Below are 25,922 nucleotides of genomic sequence, written 5' to 3' on the forward strand. Positions count from 1 at the left end.
TATTCCTTTTTTTCTAATATGATTTCCAGAGAAAACAGGAAGAAAGTATCAAACAGTATATAAGTTGTTCCTAGACTTGGATATTCCTAGACATGCTTTGCACAATTAATAAGAGAGCCCACCAAGTAGCCAGTATAATGTATCAAAAAAGAACCCACATGAAGGCAATTCACTATGAAATTTAAGAACACTAGAGATAAAAAGGGGGGAGGAGGGAAAGAAACTGGTAACATATTAAGAGTTAGGAATTGGAATGGCATTAGACTTCCCAATAGAAATAAGAAAAAGGAACTCTACAAATGATTTGCAACTCAGAATTCTGTTCCCATCTATCAGTCAAGGGTGGGGAGAATAAAAATATTTTCAGTTATAAGAGCTCCAAAAATGTACATCCTATACATTCTTCATCAGAAAACTACCAGTTTTGATATGGAGTGAGCTACCTCAAATCAAAGAATAAACCAAGAAAGCGAAAAATACAGCCTCTAGGAAACTGGGGATTGAACACTGGAGTGAAGCTAAGGAAATCCCCAGGATGACAATTAAGAGAAGTCTCAAGATCACAGTATTAAGCATGCCTGAAAAAGGCCTAGTTTTTCAGAGAACTCAGCGTTCTAAATGAAAATGGTTCCAATAAAAAACAAAAGTCGTAAGTTATCTGGGATGTTTCCCAGTAAGGGAATTAGTTATTCCAGGGAAAAATAAAGGTGTAAAAAATGGAACTACAATCATACGATGGTTCTGTTGTGAATCTTAACCAGACAAAAGAGAATTTATTGGGGTTGGAATGATTTTTATTGGGGTTGGGGTTTGAAATGGATTCTAAACCAAGAGTTGGAGTAAGTCTATTGAATTTCCCAACTTGAGTGATCATTGTTTTGTTCCCTCTTTTGTTCATTTACTTTTTGTTTTTAAATAAGGAAACTGGTTGATGGCATGGCTGAAATTGTATTTACTAAGCCCAAAGCTTCCCCGGGCTTCCCAGGTGGCACTAGTTGTAAAGACCCTGCCTGCCAATGCAGGAAACATAAGAGACACGGGTTTGATCCCTGGGTCAGGAAGATCCCCTGGAAAGGGAATGGCAATCCACTCCAGTATTCTTGCTTGGAGAATCCCATGGACAAAGGAGCCTGGTGGGCTTTGGTCCATGGGCTCACAGAGTTGGACACGACTGACATGACAGCAGAAAGCTTCCTCATGTGCTTAGTTAACTGACTCAAATTGCAATATATTTAGTATCTTGAGAAGTAATTTAAGAAGTTTTTTTTTTTTTGGTCTTTTCCATACTTTCGTTTAGGAAAAACATTAACTCTATTTTAACAGCTATTCCATAAACCTAACAGAGGCAGTGATCAAATTACTTTTGTATATTGCCTTATCAGAAACTAGAACATGCCTTGCATGTAGAAGCTACACAACAAATATCAATGAATTGAAACATTCTACTAAACCCATTCCCTCAAGTTTTACTCTTTTCTTTTTAAATTGGGTTTTCTCGTCTTTTTTTGTCTGGGATCAAGTTTCAGATTTACTAGTGGTTCTGACATTTAGTCTTACTGATAGCAATCAAACTGAGTTGACACTCTCTTTAAAATAATTTGCATTTTAACTGGGAAAAAATATTCCTTCTTATAGATAAAAAGTGGCATTAGAAGCAATGAAAGGATCTCCCCAAGGGTAACCTCCAGTACCCTCTTCTATGCTTGTGACAGCAGCAACAGGGTTTTTTCTGGCACTTCATATATCCAGGTATTTTTCCTCTAAAACTGGTTTCCACATATTCTATTAGTGAACTTCCCTGGTGGTATGGAGGCTGGGGATCTGCCTACCAATGAAGGGGACATGATTCAATCCTGGTCCAGGAAGATTCCACATGCCACAGAGCAGCTGGGCCCAAGCCCTACAACTACTGAGCCTGCATACCCTAGAGTCTAGATGCCACAACCATTGAGGCCACACGCCACAGCCAGAGAATGCCCATGCATACCGATGAAGTGCAGCCAAAAATAAAAATTAAGTCTATTATGATATTAGTTACCAAATAAGGAGGATGGAAGGGAAATAGGAAGTACAATCTATTTCACATATCTCAAAATTGCCATCTGAACTCTTTGGAAATGATTCCTATTAATGCTGCATTTATGGTTAGATTCTAATAGAGAAAACTATATAACATATTGGTAAGTGAACAGCCCTGCTTAAAAGTGACAATGACAAGCTATGATAACAAAGATATTCATGACACATACATGGAATGTGCAAAGAAATTAGGGTACTAAAAGAGATTTATCAAACTTCTCCATGATATATATTATTTTTATAAAACAATGAAAAAATAATGCTCTCAAACTACTTTAGCAATAAACATTAATTAAAATACCAAGAAGAAATTTTATCTACACATATGAAAAAAATTTGAAATTCATGATATACTTGTCAAAATAAACAGAAAAATAAAGTATTTCCCAAGGTCTGATTCATGGGAAAAAAAAAAAACAAAGCCAAGAACCGCCTTAAAAGCTAATGTACAAAGCTTATTTTAATAAAAATTAGAGCATACCATGCATTTGCTGGCTTGGGGCTTTTTGAAGGAGCACTTAAAGCTGTCTCCATGTTATTCATTCCTGAATTATTATCTTTGGTAGTCATTGCAATCATTTTTCGTTGCTTCTGAGAAAGTTTAACTCCATGAGAAATCATTTTTCTAGAAAATAAACCAATCAGTTTTACTGCTTCTGAGAAAGTTTAATTCCATAAGAAATAATTTTGCTAGAAATTTCTGCTTAAGATTACAGGTAATTATATTGCTTTGTGTTTATTTGATGAAATTTTACTATTACTAGATCAAAATGATCACAAGTTTCAACAGTGACCATATATATATATAATCAGTTTATACGACCAAGGATAAAGTAATAGCTACAATGAGCCCTTGTAATAGCGTGCATCACACTTATATCAGAAATAGCCTATACTGATTATTTTAGAGGCCAATTTCTGGCATATAATATTGTATTCCACAAGAGCTGATCTATCAACCCAACTCAATCTTTAGCATGTCTGAAGTGACTTAGCAGCAGCAGCAGCAAGAAATAATGTTATGGAGGCTAAATTACCTATTAATAGAAAAAAGCTTAAAACTAACTTTAACATCAAATGCAGAAAAATAATAGGAAAGGTATAGTAGGTCTTTCCAATTCTTTAGGGCAAAACTATAATACAACATGTTTTTTCCTTTTTATGATTTTGTAACCAACCCCAAATTTGTCTTTGGTGTAGTTCCACATTTCTGTCTACTTTCTTCAATTTGCATGATGGTTCTGAGATCCAAGACAGGAGGGCTGACAGGACTAAAAGACATAAAAGTTACTTTACAACCCATTCATTACTTTATACCCAAATATTACTAAAACTGTAAATTATATATAACATCATTAATGAGAGGACAATTTAGGTTCATTTTTTCAGCTGTGGTCAACTTTAAAAAGGATAAATGAAAGCTACTTTTATATATACATACATAAATAATAATTAAAATGTATCTAAAGTCAAATGTTAAGTGATACATGTTTAATAAAGCAGTCTAACATTAATGATTAGAAGATGCTTCCAAGTGTTCCCACAAGTATGTCTACTTATGCAAAAAGTTCTGAAACCACTTTCTGACCATCTTTAGACCATAAACCAGGACATCATAATCTTTATTCCAACTGTGAAACAGAGCATATTTCAAAATATTTACACAAATGGTCCAGATGATAGTATAACTAGTAAGGCAATTAATAGTTTTAAGCCTATAATAAACCATACTAGGTAATAAAGATGAAGAACAACCTCAATAAGCATTTTGAAAGAATACTGTATTTTAACTATGTTTACTTCTTCATTTTTTTTTGCTTTGTACTTTACAAACTTTATTAAATAATGAGCATTACTATCTTTCATTATTTTATATACAGTATTTAAACTGTTTTCCTAGATGGATGGTTTTTTTTTTGCACAAAGAACAGAGTAGGTGAAAAGTGAACTTATAAAAACACTTAAATCTTCAGTTCAGAAACCTAATAAGAACTTGACATACACTTAAGTACATATAACTCTTTCCCTGCAATTATATACATCCCTACCCCACCTCCCAAAGAAACTTTTTTATTTTTTTGAAACTATTTTAAACAAGATCACTCAATGGATAACTTTGAGGGAAAATATGAACCTGATGATATATGTACACACAGATCTCAAAATCTGCATCCTGGCTAACAGAAGGAGTGTACAGAACTACAGATTTGTCCTAGAACCTAAGAACAACCATACAGACATTTTATACAGTAAGACAGCAGCCTTCGTGCAGCAGGGTGTATTCCTAAAAGTAACATCAAAGTCGTGCAACAGACTGGTGTGGAGAATTAATAACTTCTGAGAGTAAGACACCAGAGTATATGGATAATGCAGAATTTGGGTCTTACAAACTAAAAAGCAGACCTGGGAAACTGTGTTCCTGGAACAAGAAAGTCAGATAACTTTGTTTTGTAAACACATTTACAAAACAAATTTACTCCTTCAGTTTTAAAAACTGGATTTTCTAAATAAAAAAAAATTATGGATAGAATATATATGTTAAAACTACAGTATAACATTAAATTAATATCTTCTGACAATAACTGAAAAACAACACATTTTATGAGATACCCTTTAATGTGCTAAAGAAAAGATTAAACCTATAAAAGACAAAATGGTCTTCCTGAGTGGGTGTTTTTACTAATATACACTATTCTTTAGAAAAAAAATGGTGATATCAAGTCACTGCGTGCATGTATCTGTTTGTTACAGAGGATTTACTAGTATTCATTAATGACACTACAAAGGCAACTATATTTTGTCTGGAAAAAGAGCCTATTTTAGCTAATTAGTAATTTGTATCCACTTTAGCTGGTAATCTGTATGCCGTTAGATCATTTTCTCTATATTAGAAATTAATATTAATGTTTTTAAATGTGTTCCATTAAAAATTTTAATTTGACTAAGAATGAATGATATTTTGCTGACTAACAAGTACAGTACAGAACAAAATAAAAATCCTACCTGAAAGAGCCAGAAACCCAACTGGAAGAGCTTGTAGTATCAATTCTGTTACTGGGAATGGGCTGTGGAGCAGTTATTTTAAGTACTGGTGATTTTTCCCATGGTTTTAAATCTTCCCTAAAATATGCAGGAGGTGTACCATTAACATATGATTTAATTTTCCCCTGGAGGTAAAAAAAAATTTTTTTTAATTGAGTAATAACAGGCACCCCTAGCACAGCAGTTTACACACAGTTGGTACTCAGTAAATACTGGTTAAACTATATTAAAGAATAAAATTTTATGACAATAATCATCTAGCACTTTTAATTCACTTCTTCTATAGTTTAGTATCTTGATCAGTTTTCAAATCCTCAGTGGCTATAACCTAATTACTGGAAGCTTTGGGAATAATTTTAAGGGAAATAAATCTGCATATTAAATTCCTACTTACATGAGCATTAAAGAAAAATGTTAATATAAGTGGTGCAAATAAGATATGAAGCAGTAACTTTAAAATTAATGTCCATGAATTTAAGATGAAAAAAAATTAAAGTTTTGTATAAATGTCACATAATTCATGCTGAATATACTTAAAGGACTCTGAATAAAATGAGAGCCAAATAATATTGTCACTTCATAAGGGATACTAAAACTATTGCTATTAAAAGAGGTCAAGGAAGTTACTGAAATAGTTATTTCCACTGCCAGGATAAATTCTTCTACTACTGCTATAAAGGCACTTCAACCTTCCTTTAAACCTCAACTGTCTTCCAGACCAACCTTAGTGTAATATGAATTGCCCCCAAATCTCTACTCTACATAAAAATATTTAATAAAAATTTGTTTTGTATCAATCCTTGAGGCCTAGAAAACTCTTAATAAAGGGTACATCTTCTGAGGTCTCACAAATTTCTAGATATTCTGATATGTTTTGTGAATGCACAGAGGTTAGAAAAAAATTGTATCTGGTAAATTAGATGTTTTCATTCCCTGTAAATTAACAACTATGGAATAAAATGTTAAGAGATGTCTAAAATATGGCCTCCCTAGAGTTGACCAGACTAGGAATTCAGCAGCTTGGTGTCAATTATGCTAGACTAGAAGAACTCTATTTCAGATTGCATTGTTCTTAAATACCATGGAGGAAAGATACTAAACAGATTTTCCAAATTCAGCTCATTTTCAAAATAATTTTCCTTAGTTTTTATCTAGTGTTAACTGACATTCCATAAAATAAATTTCAAGTAATCCAGCCATGAATATACAGGTGGTGCTACTAGCAAGGACTTTGTCTGCCAGTGCAGGAGACACAAGAGACATGGGTTCGATTCCTGCATCAGGAAGATCTTAGAGTAGGAAATGGCAACCCACTTCAGTATTCTTGCCTGGAAAATTCCATGAACAAAGGAGCCTGGTGGGCTCTATGGGGTTGCAAAGAGTCAGACACGACTGAGCAACTACACATACACATATATTTCAACTATACAGTATTGTCTATACAGTATTGTTGTACTTTACATCAATATTATATTTAATGTAGAAAGATTAGAAATATCATAAAGAGCTCAACACTGCCATTAAAATCTTTAAGAGTAGAAACATTAGGCAAATTTGAGAAAATACTCCATGTATTATGTCACTAATTATATATATATATATTTTATAAACCAATTAGAGGAGTGTTTTAGAGTAAAACACTTGTAAAAAAGCCCAGTATAAAAAGCTGGGTTCTTAGTAGCTCAGCTGGTAAAGAATCCGCTGGCAATGCATGAGACCCCAGGTCAATTCCTGGGTTAGGAAGATCCTCTGGAGATGGGAACAGTTATCCACTCCAGTATTCTGGCCTGCAGAATTCCATGGACTGTATAGTCCATGGGGTTGCAGAATTGGACATAACTGAGCAACTTTCACTTTAGAGTAAAAACAATGAAAGACTAAACTATCTCTAGACTAGAATTTGAAGAAAATAGTGCATTAAAAAACAAAGACAAACCTCAGACTTATCTGAATTAAATCCTGTTGTAAAGTCAGGAGATTGTAAATCTCTAGGACTACCCACTCCTGCATAGCTTCCTTCAGAGTCTGATGTCAACAGTTCTGGAAGAGACTCCACAGAATTGGTCTTATCAGACTTTAACAATCCTAAAAGGTAAAAAGTTTTTAAACATTTAAACACATCTAAACATACAAGAACCAAATACTTTAATGAAGTAAAAAAATTGAAATGGAGGTTTTAAAACAAGTTTTAATCATTTCAATAACATATCAATTATGAGGAAGATTGCTATTTGGTATCTAATGTAAGAAGTGACTCAGAATATTTTCCCCATATAAAAAAGGAAGACAAAAGTAAACTCTTTTTTATAAAACAGAGTATATTTACTAGTGGAATGTTCCCAAAAGTCAATTATAAATTAATCTAATAAATAATGTCTTCTAACTTTAAGGATCAACACAAAAATTAAGCCTTGACACAACTGCCCTTGATGAAATTAGTCTCATACTCAAAATTTCTTCAATAATAGGTCTTTTTTTATTTGGCCCCTATTAAATTTCATTATTTGCTTTGGCCACAGAAATAGTAGTCTAGCAGGAAGAATACCAAAGGGAAATCAAGAAAATAAATTCTACTTCTGTCTGTTACTACCTGAAATCACGTAAAAGTTTTCTGACCTTGCTTCAAGTTTAAAGGACGAGGCATAAATTAGTTCATTACTAAAGTCTCTTCCAATTCTGAAATGCTATGACTCTAACACATGTGCTAACAATAACATCATTTAAAACAAACCAAATGTCTGCTTGTCCATAAACCTTTTAGGTATTTGGAAAATCACTAGTTCCATGTTTGTCTGTCTATCTAAATATCTTCCCATCAATGTACCTATGCTTCCTTCTAAGGATGTGAGGTAATTCATGTAATACAGAGAATGAAAAATCACAGAATTTTGAACTTGAAAAGGTCCTAAAATAGGAATCAAGATATGTAGTCAATGAGAAAGACCTTTACATTAGCTATCTTTTAAAATATCTTTTATATTACCTAAAACAATTATTCTTCACATTATTTATCAAACATGTCAAATACCTCATTTGTTCTTGTTTGTATAAAGCTGATTGACTATGAAAGAAAATATTGTGGATAGAAATTGCACCAGTTTGTCTTACTGCTATAGATACACCTACTATTCCTCGAAGCCATATTTTAGTGTCATTATTTGTTTACACTTCAAATTTTTATCTAAAGTTAAAATTTAGGTAGTTTAATTTAGATCTAATCAGATGAATCTAGAATATAGGGTAGTCTATACCACCACTGGCCTCAACTTCTGAAAACAGAACAAAACATTGTGAGGGGGTGCTACTCTAGTTTAAAAACACTAAAAAAACATTAATAAGCAAAGGCAATGTCAATCTTAGTAAGACATCAGATTTTCTTTTATATTAAAACAAAAAAGGCTATAAAAACATTTTTGGACAAGTAGGGAAATTTGAGTGTAGACTGTAACACTAGATAGTATTGTTAATTAATGTCTTCCAAAGTCTGACCCTCTCCAACCTATCTCCTATCTGCAGAGATCTGATATGGTGAGCCAAGCTGAACTGTATGCATAAGAAATGTGCAATCTTTCTACTTGAAACACTGCCCTATACTCTTATGTCAACCTGCCTCTTCTTAACTAACCTCTCTTTACTCTGCAAGAGCCAGCTCAGCTATCACTTTCCTCTAACAGATGTGTCCTCTAACAGATCTTCTCAGACTGCTTTGGGTGCCTCTCTCGTGCTCACAGAGCAGATATCAGAGTACTTAACCACAGTACACACCATCTTCTGTGGCCTCCCTAAGACAAGGATTATCTGTTTCTGTAGACCCAGCAGATGGTATGTAATAGTATACGACACATGTTAAATGAATTAGATAAGGAAGAGAGTCGTGAAAGATTAGATCAGAAAATAAACCCTCAAAGAGGTTCCACTCACCTGTAGATGGCGGACTCTGAATAATATCTGAAAGATTATATCCTCCAGAACTATCTGACCGTTTACGTTGCTTCTTTTTCGCTTTTGTTTTTGTCTTCTTGAACATACTTTCCCTAGGAGAAAAAAGCAAATATAAAAGTTATTTTAAGAAAGTTAAGTTAGAAGTAAAACAGAACAATGAAATTTTGAGCAATGGAATACAGCATTTTGATCAAACAGAAAACACATAAGAATACACATGCTCTAGAGTCCCATTTATCTATGTGGCCCAGAGCTCCACTAAACTTCAATGTGATTCTATCACACTGTAACTCTAGTATTTCTGTGAACGTCAGAAACAAGGTGGTATATATGAAAATACTCTGAGAAGTAAAATACTGTACATGTTCACATACAAACTATTATAATCTATGATCTGGAACTAGAACTATTTGGTGATAATTTTTAAAGTATTTCAGGGGCTGCTTAATTCTTTGAATTAAGCATTATTAACCAGAAAAGGGAAAATAACACTATCTATGAGGACTACAAGTATCTTATCTCATCTAAACATAATAAATCTCATTACATAATTTATCCCCAGTTAACGCAGGTCAGCTATGAATACTATTATTTTGTAAAGGATAATATACTTAAGTCAGTGTTAATTTTATGATAACTTTTAATGTGACAACACATCATACATCCAAGTCAGACTTTTTAAGTATCAAGTATCCCAACAGCTACCATCAAACTCCAGAAAAGAAGTTAAAAATAACTCCTGGAACCAAGAGGAACATTTCAGAGAGCGACACAGTTGATTATTATACACTTACATATATATACACTCATATGTAGTAAATTACTTGAACATCCCAAAATTTTAACAGGTCATTTACCAAGTAAAGGGAAAGTGATTCTATAACCAGCTGATAAACTAGCCTAAAACACAGACTGGAAATTCTAAACATGACTTGTCAAACAGTCAACAGGGAGATTATGTAGAACCTGGGATATTTTATCGGAGGACTCCCAAATGCCAGGCATTGTAGCTCATGTATCTTGAACTAGTAGGGTTCTCTACACTGAGGGATCTAGAGGAATGGCTGATGAATCCCCTTGGTTCACCCTCCCCAGAAGGCAAACCTTTTCTCTTCTATCAAGATGGAGGAGAGGCACTTATTTGGTTCAGGAGTAGATCAATGCTTTTAGAAAAATTCTCAAACAATGCTCTCTTTGAAATCCATCCAGGTACACTGGTCTTCATAAACCTCTAATTCTTCAGCCTGTCAAGAATTCTGTTTTGTCTTTTCTGCTCTAAGTCATTATTGCTCAACAACCACTTTCTAACTTCCACAACATTAACATCTCCTGACTGCTACTTATTCCTTTCCCGTTCTCTCTACTCTAGCACAAAATGCCTCTTTCATTTCATTACTATACTCTCTGCAGGGTTTGGAAAGGTACTGAAGATAACTGCACTTATTCAACCCAACATATTAAACTGGAAGGCTATATTCCTTTTATGCTTATGCTTAATTTTGTTATATCTGCAAATATTAATTATGCATTCCTATCAAGGCTAAGAATGGACATAAATACCTATTTTCTATGTTAATTTTCTCATTTTCTTTCAGTGTCAATACAAAAGTGCCAACAGTATCCAAGATTGGGAATGGGGGAAGGAGAAAAGAAACAGGAAAAAAAAAATCTAAAGCTTACGAGTAATTCTGTTCCACATTTACTTCTTCTTTCAAAAAGATATCTCCATCTTCTACATCCAAATAGCTAATATCTGGTCCATCTTGATATGGTGTAATGACTCTTCTCTCCATTGCTGGAATCTATAAGAAAAAATACGTTACTTTTTTCTTATAAATTCTACAAAATGTGTAGAAGAATGACATCATCTACCTTTCTCTCGCCCCTTCCATCTACAACCAGTAAAACAGCCAGAGCTCATGAAAGGTGTTTCTGTCCAACACACTAGGACACCAGAGATTTCCACACATCTGTACATCTAAAGGTATAGTTTGGAACACACAGAGGAAGGAGGTAGAACCACTAAGAGTGGAGTCTGTGCCTGCGATCCTGGGCCTCTAACCATGGTAGCTGAGTCCACAGCTTCAGAGAACCAAGAAGCAGCAGGCAAGCAGCAGTACACACATCTCTAGCCTCCTGAAAGGAGTGGTGGTGCTCACAACCACAGGTTCCTGGGTAGCAGCGGCAGTGGACCCTGGAACCCAGCCCTCAACCCCCACCTCCCACAGTGGCGGAGCCCAGAAACCTTATACAACACCAGATACAGTAGAGACACCTGTGAAACTTTGCCTCCTACCACTCTCATGCTCCTCCTCCACCATGCAGAGGAGACCGTCACTCAAAGAATCCCAGACACTGGGGAAGGGCCCAACATTCCAATGATGACAGCAGCTCTGGCAGAAGAAAGGCAGTAAGGATCAGGGAGGCACGGAAGGAATAGTGACGGCACTGAGACACACTTCTCACAGAGCCAGTGGAAGCTAGAAAGTGCCAACTAGAAAATATAATCAGACGCAACTCAGGGAAGAAACCAAAACTTTGTGTTATAATGCCACCTACTGGAAAACAAAAGTAACGACTCTAACCTCCAACCTATCATTAACTTCAAATGCACCGGCAGAGGAATAACTCATCAAGCACCATGTACAATCACAATAACACTATATCACAAAAAAGAATTCTCCAGAAACCAAACTGAATCACAGTGTTCCAATATAACTGAAAGATAATTCAAAATAGCTTCTAACTCAAGGAACTACAAGAAAAGTCAGAAAGGTGGTTTAATGAGCTCAGGAATAAAATTAATGAACAGAAGAAATACTTTACCAAAGAGACAGAAACTCTAAAAAAAGAACCAAACACTGGAACTGAGGAATCCAACAAATGGCATAAAGAATGCATTAGAAAGAAATCGAAATAGAGTTAATATATGGAAGAAAGAATTAGCAAGCTCAAAGATACAAATCTTGAAATGATACAAGTATAAGAAAGAAGAGAAACAAAATATTAAAAACTGAGGAAATTCCTCAAGACCTATCTCTTTTAGGAAGGACAACACTAAGGTAAGCAGTAACCCAAAAGGAGAAGAGAGGGAGAAGGCAGCAGAGTGTTTATTTAAAGAAATAACAGCTGAGAAAGTCCCAAATCTAGGGAAGGAACTGGATACACAAGTACATAAAATTAAGAGAACACCAAATTACCTCATACAAAATAACCTTCTCCAAGACAACTAATAAATAATAAGACTGCTAAGAGTCAACAGCAAAAATTTTTAAAGGCAGGCAGTGTAAAAAGGATTGTGGCCTATAAAGGACCCTCCACTAGGCTACCAACAGATGTCTCAGCAGAAACTCTACAGGCCAGGAGGGAGTGAAATGACAGTCTCAGAATATTAAAAGATTAAAAACTGTGAGCCAAGAATATTCTATCTGGGAAAGATATCATTTAAATATGACAGAGATAAAAGCTTTCCTCAATGAACAAGTTGAGGGAGTTCATCAACATTAGACATGCATAACAAGACATGTTGAAAGCAGTACTTTAATAGAGACAAAAGTAAATAAAACTTTGAGCAAGATGATTAATAGAACCAGGAAACTGTAGAGCGTAAAGGTTAAATGGAGGAAAAAAGAAAAAGAACTATAAGCCATTGCTGTTTGGTAGCAAACTCACAACATAAAAAGGGATAATTTGAGAAAACAAAAACATAAAAGAGGATGAGGAAAACTGAACAGGTAAAGGAAGGTAACATACTATCAGCAGAAAAAAGACTGTTTTTCTAGTTTTTTACAAAGCTCAGGACAACCACAAAACTTTATGTTACAGAGCAGAGATATGAAACATTAAAAAAGAAAACACTGAGAAAAAAACCAAAGAAACATCCACACTAAAATGACAAAAACACAAGGAAAAAGAAACAATGGAGATGTCAAGCAACCAAAAAACAAAACATAAAATTTCAGGACTAAGTCCTCATCTATCAATAATCACCCTTAAATGTAATGGATTGAATTCATGAATCAGAACACAGAGACTAGGTGAATGCACCAAAAAACAAGACTCAACTATATGCTACCTGCAGCAGACACACCTCAGCTGTAAGGACAAACACAAGCTCAAAGTGAAGAGATGGAATATTATACTCCAAGCAAATGGCAGCAAAAAGGAAGCAGGTATAGCCATCCTCATACAAAATAGACAAAATAGACTTCAAGTTGAAAAATATAACAGGCAAAAAATGGTCAGTATACAGTTAAAAAGAGGACAACTCATCAAGAAGACACTGAAGTTACTAATGTATGTGTACCTAACCTAATAACTATAAAATACACAAAACAACTATTAACCAACCCAAAGGGAGAGAAATGGCAGCAACAAAATAACTGTAGGGGATATTTACCACCCACTTACATCAAGAGATGGGCTTCCCCGCGGCACAGCTGGTAAAGAATCCGCCTGCAATGTGGGAGACCTAGGTTCGATCCCTGGGTTGGGAAGATCCCCTGGAGAAGGGAAAGGCTACCCACTCCAGTATTCTGGCCTGGAGAATTCCATGGAATGTATAGTCCATGGGGTCACAAACAGCCAGACACGTCTGAGCGATTTTCACATATACATCAACAGATCAATCTAGAAGGAAGGTCAACAAGGAAATAGCGGTCTTAACTGAAACATCAGACCCAATATATCTGACAGATCAGATTTGAACAGAACATTCCATCCAACTGTAGCAGAATATACATTCTTCTCGAATGCTCATGAAACTTTCTAAAGGATAAGCTGTATGTTGTGACACAAAAAAGTCCAACAGATTTAAGAAACCCCAAATCCTATCAAATATCTATTCTGATGACAATGGTATAAGAAAATAGAAATCAAGAACAATAGGAAAATTACAAATATGTAAAAAAACAACATGCTACAAAACAACTGGGTTAGTGAAAAAATCAAATGAGAAATAAAATCCTACCTGAAGACAAATGAAAATATGATATACCAAAATCTGTGGGAAACAGCAAAAGCAGTACTAAGGGTTTGTAGCAATAAAGGCTTACTTCAAGAAACAAGAAAAACTTACACTTAGAGGTACTAGAAAAAGAACAAATGATGACCAAAGGAAATGAAGACCTTGTAGAAGGACGGAAATATAAATATAAGAGGAGGACAGTAGAAATGAGAGAGTTGATTCTTTGAAAAGATAACAATATTGACAAAAAGAGAAGGCCTGATAAAAAATGAAAGAAAAAATAACACCAAGAAACGTAAAAGAATATAAGAGAATACAAAAATTGGAAAACTAAGAAGAAATGGACAACTTCTTAGAATCATAAAACATTCCAAGATTGAATCACAAAGAGACAGAAAATCTGAATAGATGAATCATGAGTACAGAGATTGAAACAGTAATCAAAAAGCACCTCTAAAAAACATAGATCCAGGACCAGACTGCTTCACAGGTGAATTCTACAAAATATTCAAAGGTTTAATACCTATCCTAAAACTCTTTCAATGAACTGAAAAGGAGGGAGTGCTTAACTCCTTTTATAAGGCCAGTATCACCCTGATACCAAAACCAGACAAAGACAACACAGAGAAAGAAAATCACATGCCCTTATCTCTGCTGACAGATACAAAAATCCTCAACAAAATATTAGCAACCTGAATTGAATGATACATCAAAAGAATTATACAGCATGATCAAGTGGGATTTATACCAGGGATGTAAAAATGGATAACATCCTCAAATCAATCAATGTGACATACCACATTAACAAAATAAAGCATAAAAATCATGAGATCTTCTCAACAGATGCAAAAAAAAAGGATCTGACAAAATTCAACACCCATTTAGGATAAAAATTTTCATTAAAGTGGGTATATGAAACATCCACAAGGAAATTTATGAACAAACTAGATAGCATATTAAAAAGCAGAGACATTACTTTGCCAACAAAGGTCCATCTAGTCAAGGCTATGGTTTTTCCAGTGGTCATGTATGGGTGTGAGAGTTGGACTGTGAAGAAAGCTGATCACCGAAGAATTGATGCTTTTGAACTGTGGTGTTGGAGAAGACTCTTGAGAGTCCCTTGTACTGCAAGGAGATCCAACCAGTCCATTCTAAAGGAGATCAATCCTGGGTGTTCACTGGAAGGACTGATGCTAAAGCTGAAACTCCAATACTTTGGCTACCTCATGCGACGACTTGACTCACTGGAAAAGACTCTGATGCTGGGAGGGATAGGGAGGACAAAGGGACGATGGAGAATGAGATGGCTGGATGGCATCATCGACTCGATGGATGTGAGTTTGAGTGTACTCCGGGAGTTGGTGATGGACAGGGAGGCCTGGCGTGCTGTGATTCATGGGGTCTCAAAGAGACACGACTGAGTGACTGAACTGAACTGAACATACTCAATGGCAAAGTATTAAAAGCTATCATCTAACATCAGGAATAAGACAAGGATGCTGACTCTCACCACTCTTATTCAACAAAGTATTAGAAGAGCTAGCCAGAGCAATTAGGCAAGAAAAAATAAAACAAATCCAAATTGGAAAGAAGTAAAACTGTCACTATTTGCAGATGACATGATTTTACACACACATAGATACTCTACACATTCCACCAAAAATCTGTTAGAAATAACAAGTGAATACAGCAAAGCAAAGGATACAAAATCAACATACAAAAATCTGGTGCATTTCTATACACTAAGCTATCAGAAAGAGAAATTAAGAAAACAATCACATTTGCAATCACAACAAAAAGATACACCTAAGAAAAGATTTAAACAGGAAGGTGAAAGATCTGTACATTGAAAACTTTAAGACACTGTCAGAAGAAATTCAAGAAAATACAAATAAACAGAAAGATATTCCAGTCTCATGGAATGGAAAAATTACCATATTACCTAAAGCAGTCCAACTCAATATAATCCCTATCAAAATCCCAAGAATATTTTTCACAAAAAATTCTAAAATTTATATGGAACCAAAATAGATGCTGAATAGTCAAAATAACACTGATTAAAAAGAACAAATCTGGAGGCATCACACACCCTGATATTACAAAGCCATAGTAACCAAAACAGCATGGTATTGGCAGAAAAGTAAATACAAAGATCTTCAGAGTTAAAGCTCAGAAATAAACACTTGCATATATGGACAATTAATTTATAACAAAGGAGCAAATATACAGTGGAGAAAAGACAATCTCCAATAGTGCTAGGAAAACCTGACAGCCACATGCAAAACAAATTAAACTAGACCACTATCACACCAGACAAAAATTAATTCACAGTGGATTAAAGGCTTTAGTGTAAGACCTGAAACCATAACACTTCCTAAAAAAGAAAACATAGGTGGCATGCACTTTGATATGAGTCTTGCAGTATCTTTTTAGATATGTTTTCTAAGTCAAGGAAAACAAAAACAAACATAAACAAATCAGATTGCACCAAACTAGTTTCTACAGAGCGAAGGAAATCATCAATAAAATGAAAAGACAACCTACCAAATGGGAAGAGATATTTGCAAACGATATATCAAAAAACAACTCATATATAGAAACTCACTGATACATTCAACAACAACAAAACTATGATTAAAAAATGGACAGGAGTTGAATACATATTTTTCCAAAGAAGACATACAGATGGCCACCAAGCATACGGAAAGATATTCAGCATCATTAATTATTCAGTTCAATTCAGTCGCTCAGTCGTGTCCAACTCTTTACAACCCCATGAATCACAGCATGCCAGGCCTCCCTGTCCATCACCAACTCCCAGAGTTCACTCAAACTCATGTCTATTGAGTTGGTGATGCCATTCAACCATCTCATTCTCTGTCATCCCCTTCTCCTCCCGCCCCCAAGCCTTCCCAGCATCAAAGTCTTTTCCAGTGAGTCAAGTTGTCGCATGAGGTGGCCAAAGTATTGGAGTTTCAGCTTTAGCATCAGTCCTTCCAATGAACACCCAGGATTGATCTCCTTTAGAATGGACTGGTTGGATCTTCTTGCAGTCCAAGGGACTCTCAAGAGTCTTCTGCAACACCAGTTCAAAAGCATCAATTCTTCGGTGATCAGCTTTCTTCACAGTCCAACTCTCACATCCATACATGACCACTGGAAAAACCACAGCCTTGACTAGACGGACCTTTGTTGGCAAAGTAATGTCTCTGCTTTTTAATATGCTATCTGCTGCTGCTGCTAAGTCGCTTCAGCCGTGTCCAACTCTGTGCGACCCCATAGATGGCAGCCCACCAAGCTCCCCGGTCCCTGGGATTCTCCAGGCAAGAACACTTGAGTGGGTTGCCATTTCCTTCTCCAATGCATGAAAATGAAAAGTGAAAGTGAGGTTGCTCAGTCATGTCCAACTCTTCATGACCCCATGGACTGCAGCCTACCAGGATCCTCCATCCATGGGGTTTTCAATGCAAGAATACTGGAGTGGAGTGCCATTGCCTTCTCTGAATATGCTATCTAAGTTCGTCATAACTTTCCTTCCAAGGAGCAAGCGTCTTTTAATTTCATGGCTGCAATCAATATCTGCAGTGATTTTGGAGCCCCAAAAAATAAAGTCTGACACTGTTTCCCCATCTATTTCCTATGAAGTGATGGGACCAGATGCCATGATCTTTGTTTTCTGAATGTTGAGTTTTAAGCCAACGTTTTCACTCTCCTCTTTCACTTTCATCAAGAGGCTTTTGAGTTCCTCTTCACTTTCTGTCATAAGGGTGGTGTCATCTGCATATCTGAGGTTATTGATATTTCTCCCGGCAATCCTGATTCCAGCTTGTGCTTCTTCCAGCCCAGCGTTCCTCATGATTTACTCTGCATAGAAGTTAAATAAGCAGGGTGACAATATACAGCCTTGACAGACTCCTTTTCCTATTTGGAACCAGTCTGTTGTTCCGTGTCCAGTTCTAACTGTTGCATCCTGAACTGCATACAGGTTTCTCAAGAGGCAGGTCAGGTGCTCTGGTATTCCCATCTCTCAGAATTTTCCACAGTTTCTTGTGATCCACACAGTGAAATGCGTTGGAATAGTCAAAGAAACAGATGTTTTTCTGGAACTCTCTTGCTTTCTCCATGATCCAGTGGATGTTGGCGATTTGATCTCTGGTTCCTCTGCCTTTTCTAAAACCAGCTTGAACATCTGGAAGTTCACGGTTCATGTATTGCTGAAGCTTGGCTTGGAGAATTTTGAGCATGACTTTACTAGCGTGTGAGATGAGTGCAATTGTGTGGTAGTTTGAGCATTCTTTGGCATTGCCTTTCTTTGAGATTGGGATGAAGACTGACTTTTTCCAATCCTGTGGCCACTGCTGAGTTTTCCAAATTTGCTGGCATAGAGAGTGCAGCACTTTCCCAGCAAATCCTTCAGGATTTGAAATAGCTCAACTGGAATTCCATCACCTCCACTAGCTTTGTTCATAGTGATGCTTTCTAAGGCCCACTTGACTTCACATTCCAAGATGTCTGGCTCTAGGTCAGTGATCACACCATCATGATTATCTGGGTTGTGAAGATCTTTTCTGTACAGTTCTTCTGTGTATTCTTGCCATCTCTTCTTAATATCTCCTGCTTCTGTTAGGTCCACACCATTTCTGTCTTTTATCGAGCCTATCTTTGCATGAAATGTTCCCTTGGTATCTCTAATTTTCTTGAAGACATCTCTTGTCTTTCCTATTCTGTTGTTTTCCTCTATTTCTTTGCATTGATCACTGAGGAAGGCTTTCTTCTCTCTCCTTGCTATTCTTTGGAACTCTGCATTCAGATGCTTGTATCTTTCCTTTACTCCTTTGCTTTCACATTTCTTCTTTTCACAGCTATTTGTAAGGCCTCCTCAGACAGCCATTTTGCTTTTTTGCATTTCTTTTCCATAGGGATGGTCTTGGTCCCTGTCTCCTGCACAATGTCACGAACCTCTGTCCATAGTTCATTAGGCACTCTTTCTATCTATCAGATCTAGTCCCTTAAATCTATTTCTCACTTCTACTGTATAATCATAAGGGATTTGATTTAGGTCATATCTGAATGGTCTAGTGGTTTTCCCTACTTTCTTCAATTTCAGTCTGAATTTGGCAATAAGGAGTTCATGATCTGAACCACAGTCAGCTCCTGGTCTTGTTTTTGCTAACTGTATAGAACTTCTCCATCTTTGGCTGCAAAGAATATAATCAATCTAATTTCGGTTAGGGAAATGCAAATCAAGGCCACACTGAGATATCACTGTATACCTATCAGAAAGCTAGGGTCAAAATGACAACACAATATCACATATTGGCAAGGATGTGGAGAAAAGGGAACCCTCATACACTGTTACTAAGACTTTAAATTGGTATAGTCATTAGAGAAGACAGGATGGAGATTCATAAAAAACTTAAGAACAAACTACCATATTACAGCCAGGTACTCCACTTCTGGGTATTCATCCAAAAAATACAAAAACACTTATTAGTAAGAATATATGCACCCCTATGTTCATTCTGAAAGAGATGGGAATCCCAGACCACCTGACCTGCCTCTTGAGAAACCTGTATGCAGGTCAGGAAGCAACAGTTAGAACCGGTCATGGAACAACAGACTGGTTCCAAATAGGAAAAGGAGTGCGTCAAGGTTGTATATTGTCACCTTGCTTATTTAACTTATATGCAGAGTACATCATGAGGAACGCTGGGCTGGAAGAAGCACAAGCTGGAATCAAGATTGCTGGGAGAAATATCAATAACCTCAGATATGCAGATGACACCACCCTTATGGCAGAAAGTGAAGAGGAACTCAAAAGCCTCTTGATGAAAGTGAAAGAGGAGAGTGAAAAAGTTGGCTTGAAGCTCAACATTCAGAAAACAAAGATCATGGCATCTGGTCCCATCACTTCATGGGAAATAGATGCAGAAACAGTGGAAACAGTGTCAGACTTTATTTTTTTGGGCTCCAAAATCACTGCAGATGCTGATTGCAGCCATGAAATTAAAAGACGCTTGCTCCTTGGAAGGAAAGTTATGACCAACCTTGATAGTATATTAAAAAGCAGAGACATTACTTTGCCGACCAAGGTCCGTCTAGTCAAGGCAATGGTTTTTCCTGTGGTCATGTATGGATGTGAGAGTTGGACTGTGAAGAAGGCTGATCGCCGAAGAATCGATGCTTTTGAACTGTGGTGTTGGAGAAGACTCTTGAGAGTCCCTTATACTGCAAGGAGATCCAACCAGTCCATTCTAAAGGAGATCAATCCTGGATGTTCATTGGAGGGACTGATGCTAAAGCTGAAACTCCAATACTTTGGCCACCTCATGAGACGAGTTGACTCACTGGAAAAGACTCTGATGCTGGGAAAGGTTGGGGGCGGGAGGAGAAGGGGACGACGGAGAATGAGATGGCTGGATGGCATCACCGACTCTGTGGACATGAGTTTGAGTGTACTCCGGGAGTTGGTGATGGACAGGGAGGCCTGGCGTGCTGTGATTCATGGGGTCGCGGAGAGTCGGACACGACTGAGCGACTGAACTGAACTGAACTGATGTTCACTGCAGCATTATTTACAATAGCCAAGATATGGAAACAATGTATGTGCCCATCAAGGGATGAATATATAAAGAACCTGTGTTATATGTATTTGCATATATAAATACACACACACATACATACAATAGGATACTATTCAACCATGAAAAAAGATGAAATCTTGCCATCTGCAACAATAGAGATAGACCATGAGGGTATTATGCTAAGTGAAATAAGTTAGATGGAGACAGACAAATATTGCATGATTGCACTCATAGATGGAATATAAAACACTAATAAACAAAAACAAAATAAATGAACAAATCAAACCCCAAAATTCCCTCTGTACAGAGAACAGAGTAGTGGTTATGAGAGGGAAAAGCAGGTGGTGAAACAGGTAAAAGGGATCAACCATATGCTGACAGGCAGAAGTTAAATTTTTGGTTGGAAGAAACCTGTAGGGTATACAGAAACAGAAATATAATGCTGTACACATGAAACTTTTACAGTATTATAAATCAACGTCACCTCAATAAAAATAAAACCGTTAGAAGCTCATGTTTTTATAATTTTTGGATCTTTGCTAAATAAAAAATAACAAAAGACTCTGAAGCTTTCCATAAATTCCATTTATAAAGGAATTTAAATAGACATTAATTTTATCATTGAACATATTTAATTTTGATTATTATGTTTACCTGTAGTGGATACCTAAGTCTTATGTCCTCATTTTTAAAAGATCCTGATGAATCAGAATTCATTAGGAATTTGTTCTACTGAGAAGCTGGGCCAAATATACTGCTTTAATTGATACTATAACTGAAAAAAGAAAATAAACCTTACCATTTTCCGGTAAAACATAGAAAGGTCCTTCAAAACACCATCACTTAAAACATCAAGAGATCTAAAAAATAAATTATAGAATTCTATATTAAGACTCAAGAAATTTAATACCTGGTAAGATTTTCAAATACACAGAGACATTTTATATATTGAATAAGTAACATTTACTTTTTTTAATATGTCAGCAGCAACAAATTCTTTTTGGAAGTATGTGTGATTAGATATTTCAAATATACAGCAAACATATTAGACAAACATACTGAATAAAACTCAAGCAACTCTTACAAATAATAGAAAAATATTTTCTATCATAATAAAGTATAAATTTTCAACTTTCATTCTCCACAAATTAAAATCCTTAAAGAATAATATTTAATATTAATTATAATATATAATTATATATAATATATGATCCTATGTAATATATAATTAATTATAGTTAGTATAATTAATTATAATTCTACAAAAGAGTATTATATTGAAAGAATAAAGGCCTATCAGGTACCCGAATTCTATCTAGAATTATCACTGTTCCTACTCATCTACATGACCGTGAGCAACTCACCTCATCTAAGTTTTAAGATCTTCATGTATAAAATGACATTTGGAATACTTCAACTGAATTCAAAGAGATTTCAAGGAATTTTACTGATACTTTGAGGCATCAGTAAAAATTTAAATCAGTTTTCATTCTAGGGTATACTTCAAACTTATTTACAACTAATATGAAACATGGAGAAGGAAATGGCAACCCACTCCAGTATTCCTAACTAGAGAATCCCATGGACAGAGGAGCCTGATGGGCTACAGTCCACAGGATCGTAAAGAGTCAGACATGACTTAGCAACTAAACAATAATATGGAACAAGCATATTCAAATATGTACCATACCAGTTTTTTTAGCATTTGAAGATAATTAACTTGTGATGCTACATCAATTCGGATGCAGCTCTCCCTTCTAAACATCTATTTGCATATTTACACTTCTGAAAAACATATTTGACTAAAAATGTTTACATATATACAAACAAATCTTTATTTTAATGAAATTTATACAAGTCTAGTTAAGTAAAATTATTCAACACAGCACATGTGCCACCCTTAAAACTTCAGCTGACAAATTTGTCACAACATAATAACTGAAAAACAGTAGTGTGACACATCATTTTCCAACATCATATTTTAGATATGGTGTTCATTTCACACTGCTGATTGATTCTTATCTCACATATTAAATGAGTTTAATTTGGCAATAATGAAAAAAAATTGCTATGATTAGAATTATTAATATCAGCAAAAATAAATGAATTTACTCTGAAACCTTTGTTCTGACACTAAAATACCAGAGGCATTTTAAATGACATTGTCTAACATCCCATACTATTAATTTGTATTTATAAAGCATTTTTCACCAAGTAACAAAGATTGGCCATAAGAATTTCTTCCAAATAGAACCCTAAATGTCAACTATTAAGAATCTCTTAGTGATTCATCTTTATAAAAAAGTAGAAAACTTTTATTTCAAACATGTTTTTAAATTAGTTTTATTAAAAATCATCCTGACTTTGAAAGGTTAGTTATCAAACAACTGTTACCACTTTCAATTATATGAATCAAGGTTTTTCTTGATTATTTGCAAAAAAAGTTTCATGGGTTTTTTTCACCCTCATGAGGATATAAAAAATCTACTTTATAAAGTTTTCCTGAAAACTATGAGAATCCATAAAACACCTCTAGGATGCGGCCTGCCACATGGTAGTATTACTATCACTATTATTATGTAATTATTATATTACTACTATTAGTTTTTATTATTAATAACTATTATTATGGCAATAAGTGTTACCTGTTTTATTACAATTAAAACAAAATACAGAATTATACTGGATACTTACTTTAAAAATGCAACTGACACCAAAAACTCTAATCTGAAATTTCTGTATTCACCAAAAAGACTCATCTTCTTATCACTAACTTTATAGTGAATAAATGTAATAAAATCTTGACCTTACACTAAAAAATTAATCTGTAAATTTATTTCATTAAAAAATTATACTGCTACAATAGTTGAAAAGAATGGGATTAAATTTTATAAGATTCCTCTAACTCTAAAATGTCTATGACTCCTAAATCATTAGCATTTATCAAATTCTTTTCATGCAGGTAAACATCAATATAATGTGAAATATTAGCTTATAACACAGGAGATAATGTTTAACTTATTTTCTCATGTAATGTGTCATTTTTCAAAATGAATATTCCATTAACATCAAAGCTTGAACACATATAACAGCTTGCAATAAACCAGACCAACTAAATTTTTCAGGCCATCTGCTGCACACTAAGTTTGACCAAACAATCAATACGTAGTATAGGGAACATCTTAAAAGAGAATAAATACAAAGAGAAAACAGAAATCAACCAGTAACAAATTATATGCATAAATATATGTGAAGTAATTACTGCTGGCTTAATTAGTATTACAGGTTTAACAAGGATCTAGAAGAAATAAAAAAGAGTCAATATGCAATGAAAAATGTAATACATGAGATCAAAAACACTCCAGAGGGAACCAACAGTAGAATAATGGAGGCAGAAGATAGGATAAGCGAGTTAGAAGATAAAATGGTAGAAATAAATGAAACAGAGAGGAAAAAAGAAAATTGAATTAAAAGAAATGAAGACAATCTCAGAGACCCAGAAGAAGAAGACAAAAAGAAAGACCATGAGAAAATACTTGAGAAGATAATAGTTGAAAACTTCCCTAAAATGGGGAAGGAAATAATCACCCAAGTCTAAGAAACCTAGAGAGTCCCAAACCAGATAAACACAAGGCGAAATACCCTAAGACACAAATTAATCAAATTAACAAAGATCAAACACAAAGAACAAATATTAAAAGCAGCAAGAGAAAAACAACAAATAACACACAAGGGGATTCCCATAAGGATAACAGCTGATCTTTCAATAGAAACTCTTCAGGCCAGGAGGGAATGGCAGGGCATACTTAAAGTGCTGAAAGAAAATAACCTACAGCCCAGATTACTGTACCCAGCAAGGATCTTATTCAAATATGAAGGAGAAATCAAAAACTTTACAGACAAGCAAAAGCTGAGAGAATTCAGCATCACTAAACCAGATGTTCAAGCAGGTTTTAGAAAAGGCAGAGGCACCAGAGATCAAATTGCCAACATCCGCTGGATCATGGAGAAAGCAAGAGAGTTCCAGAAAAACATCTATTTCTGCTTCATTGACTATGCCAAAGCCTTTGACTGTGTGGATCACAATAAACTGTGGAGCATTCTGAAAGAGATGGGAATACCAGACCACTTCACCTGCCTCTTGAGAAACCTGTATGCATGTCAGGAAGCAACAGTCAGAACTGTACAGGGAACAACAGACTGGTTCCAAATAGGAAAAGGTGTACGTCAAGGTTGTATATTGTCACCTTGCTTATTTAACTTATATGCAGAGTACATCATGAGGAACGCTGGGCTGGAAGAAGCACAAGCTGGAATCAAGATTGCCAGGAGAAATATCAATAACATCAGATATGCAGATGACACTAACCTTATGGCAGAAAGTGAAGAGGAACTCAAAAGCCTCTTGATGAAAGTGAAAGAGGAGAGTGAAAAGCTTGGCTTGAAGCTCAACATTCAGAAAACTAAGATCATGGCATCTGGTCCCATCACTTCATGGGAAATAGATGGGGAAACAGTGGAAACAGTGTCAGACTTTATTTTTTTGGGCTCCAACATCACTGCAGATGCTGATTGCAGCCATGAAATTAAAAGACGCTTGCTCCTTGGAAGGAAAGTTATGACCAACCTTGATAATATATTAAAAAGCAGAGACATTACTTTGCCAACAAATGTCCGTCTAGTCAAGGCAATGGTTTTTCCCGTGGTCATGTATGGATGTGAGAGTTGGACTGTGAAGAAAGCTGATCGCCGAAGAATCGATGCTTTTGAACTGTGGTGTTGGAGAAGACTCTTGAGGGTCCCTTGTACTGCAAGGAGATCCAACCAGTCCATTCTAAAGGAGATCAATCCTGGGTGTTCATTGGAAGGACTGATGCTAAAGCTGAAACTGCAATACTTTGGCCACCTCATGCGACGAGTTGACTCACTGGAAAAGACTCTGATGCTGGGAAAGGTTGGGGGCGGGAGGAGAAGGGGACGACGGAGAATGAGATGGCTGGATGGCATCACCGACTCTGTGGATATGAGTTTGAGTGTACTCCGGGAGTTGGTGATGGACAGGGAGGCCTGGCGTGCTGTGATTCATGGGGTCGCGGAGAGTCGGACACGACTGAGCAACTGAACTGAACTGAACTGAACTGAACCCAGCTCTCCAACAAATGCTAAAGAACCTTCTCTAGACAGGAAATACAGAAAGGGTGTATAAACTCAAACCCAATATAATAAAGTAAATGGCAACGGGATCATACTTATCAATAATTACCTTAAATGTAAATGGGTTGAATGCCCCAACCAAAAGACAAAGGCTG

At 35.7% G+C, this 25,922-nt stretch overlaps 1 protein-coding gene across 2 annotated transcripts in view; it reads right to left on the reverse strand.

The window, feature by feature from the left end:
* IBTK (inhibitor of Bruton tyrosine kinase) overlaps window positions 1-25,922 on the reverse strand; it is a 104,107-nt gene that overhangs the window by 19,909 nt on the left and 58,276 nt on the right. For both annotated transcript variants that reach the window (XM_055432827.2, XM_055432826.2), the window contains exons 19-25: window positions 21,413-21,473; window positions 10,744-10,865; window positions 9,043-9,155; window positions 7,058-7,206; window positions 5,083-5,246; window positions 3,258-3,350; window positions 2,561-2,704 (exon numbers count right to left, since the gene is read on the reverse strand). In XM_055432827.2, coding sequence (XP_055288802.2) covers window positions 2,561-2,704; window positions 3,258-3,350; window positions 5,083-5,246; window positions 7,058-7,206; window positions 9,043-9,155; window positions 10,744-10,865; window positions 21,413-21,473 — 846 coding nt within the window. The remainder of the gene's footprint in view (window positions 1-2,560; window positions 2,705-3,257; window positions 3,351-5,082; window positions 5,247-7,057; window positions 7,207-9,042; window positions 9,156-10,743; window positions 10,866-21,412; window positions 21,474-25,922) is intronic.

The sequence above is a fragment of the Moschus berezovskii genome, chromosome 10, assembly GCF_049115385.1.
Source record: "Moschus berezovskii isolate FMDL1 chromosome 10, NW_MosBer_1.0, whole genome shotgun sequence".
Lineage (NCBI taxonomy): Eukaryota > Metazoa > Chordata > Mammalia > Artiodactyla > Moschidae > Moschus > Moschus berezovskii.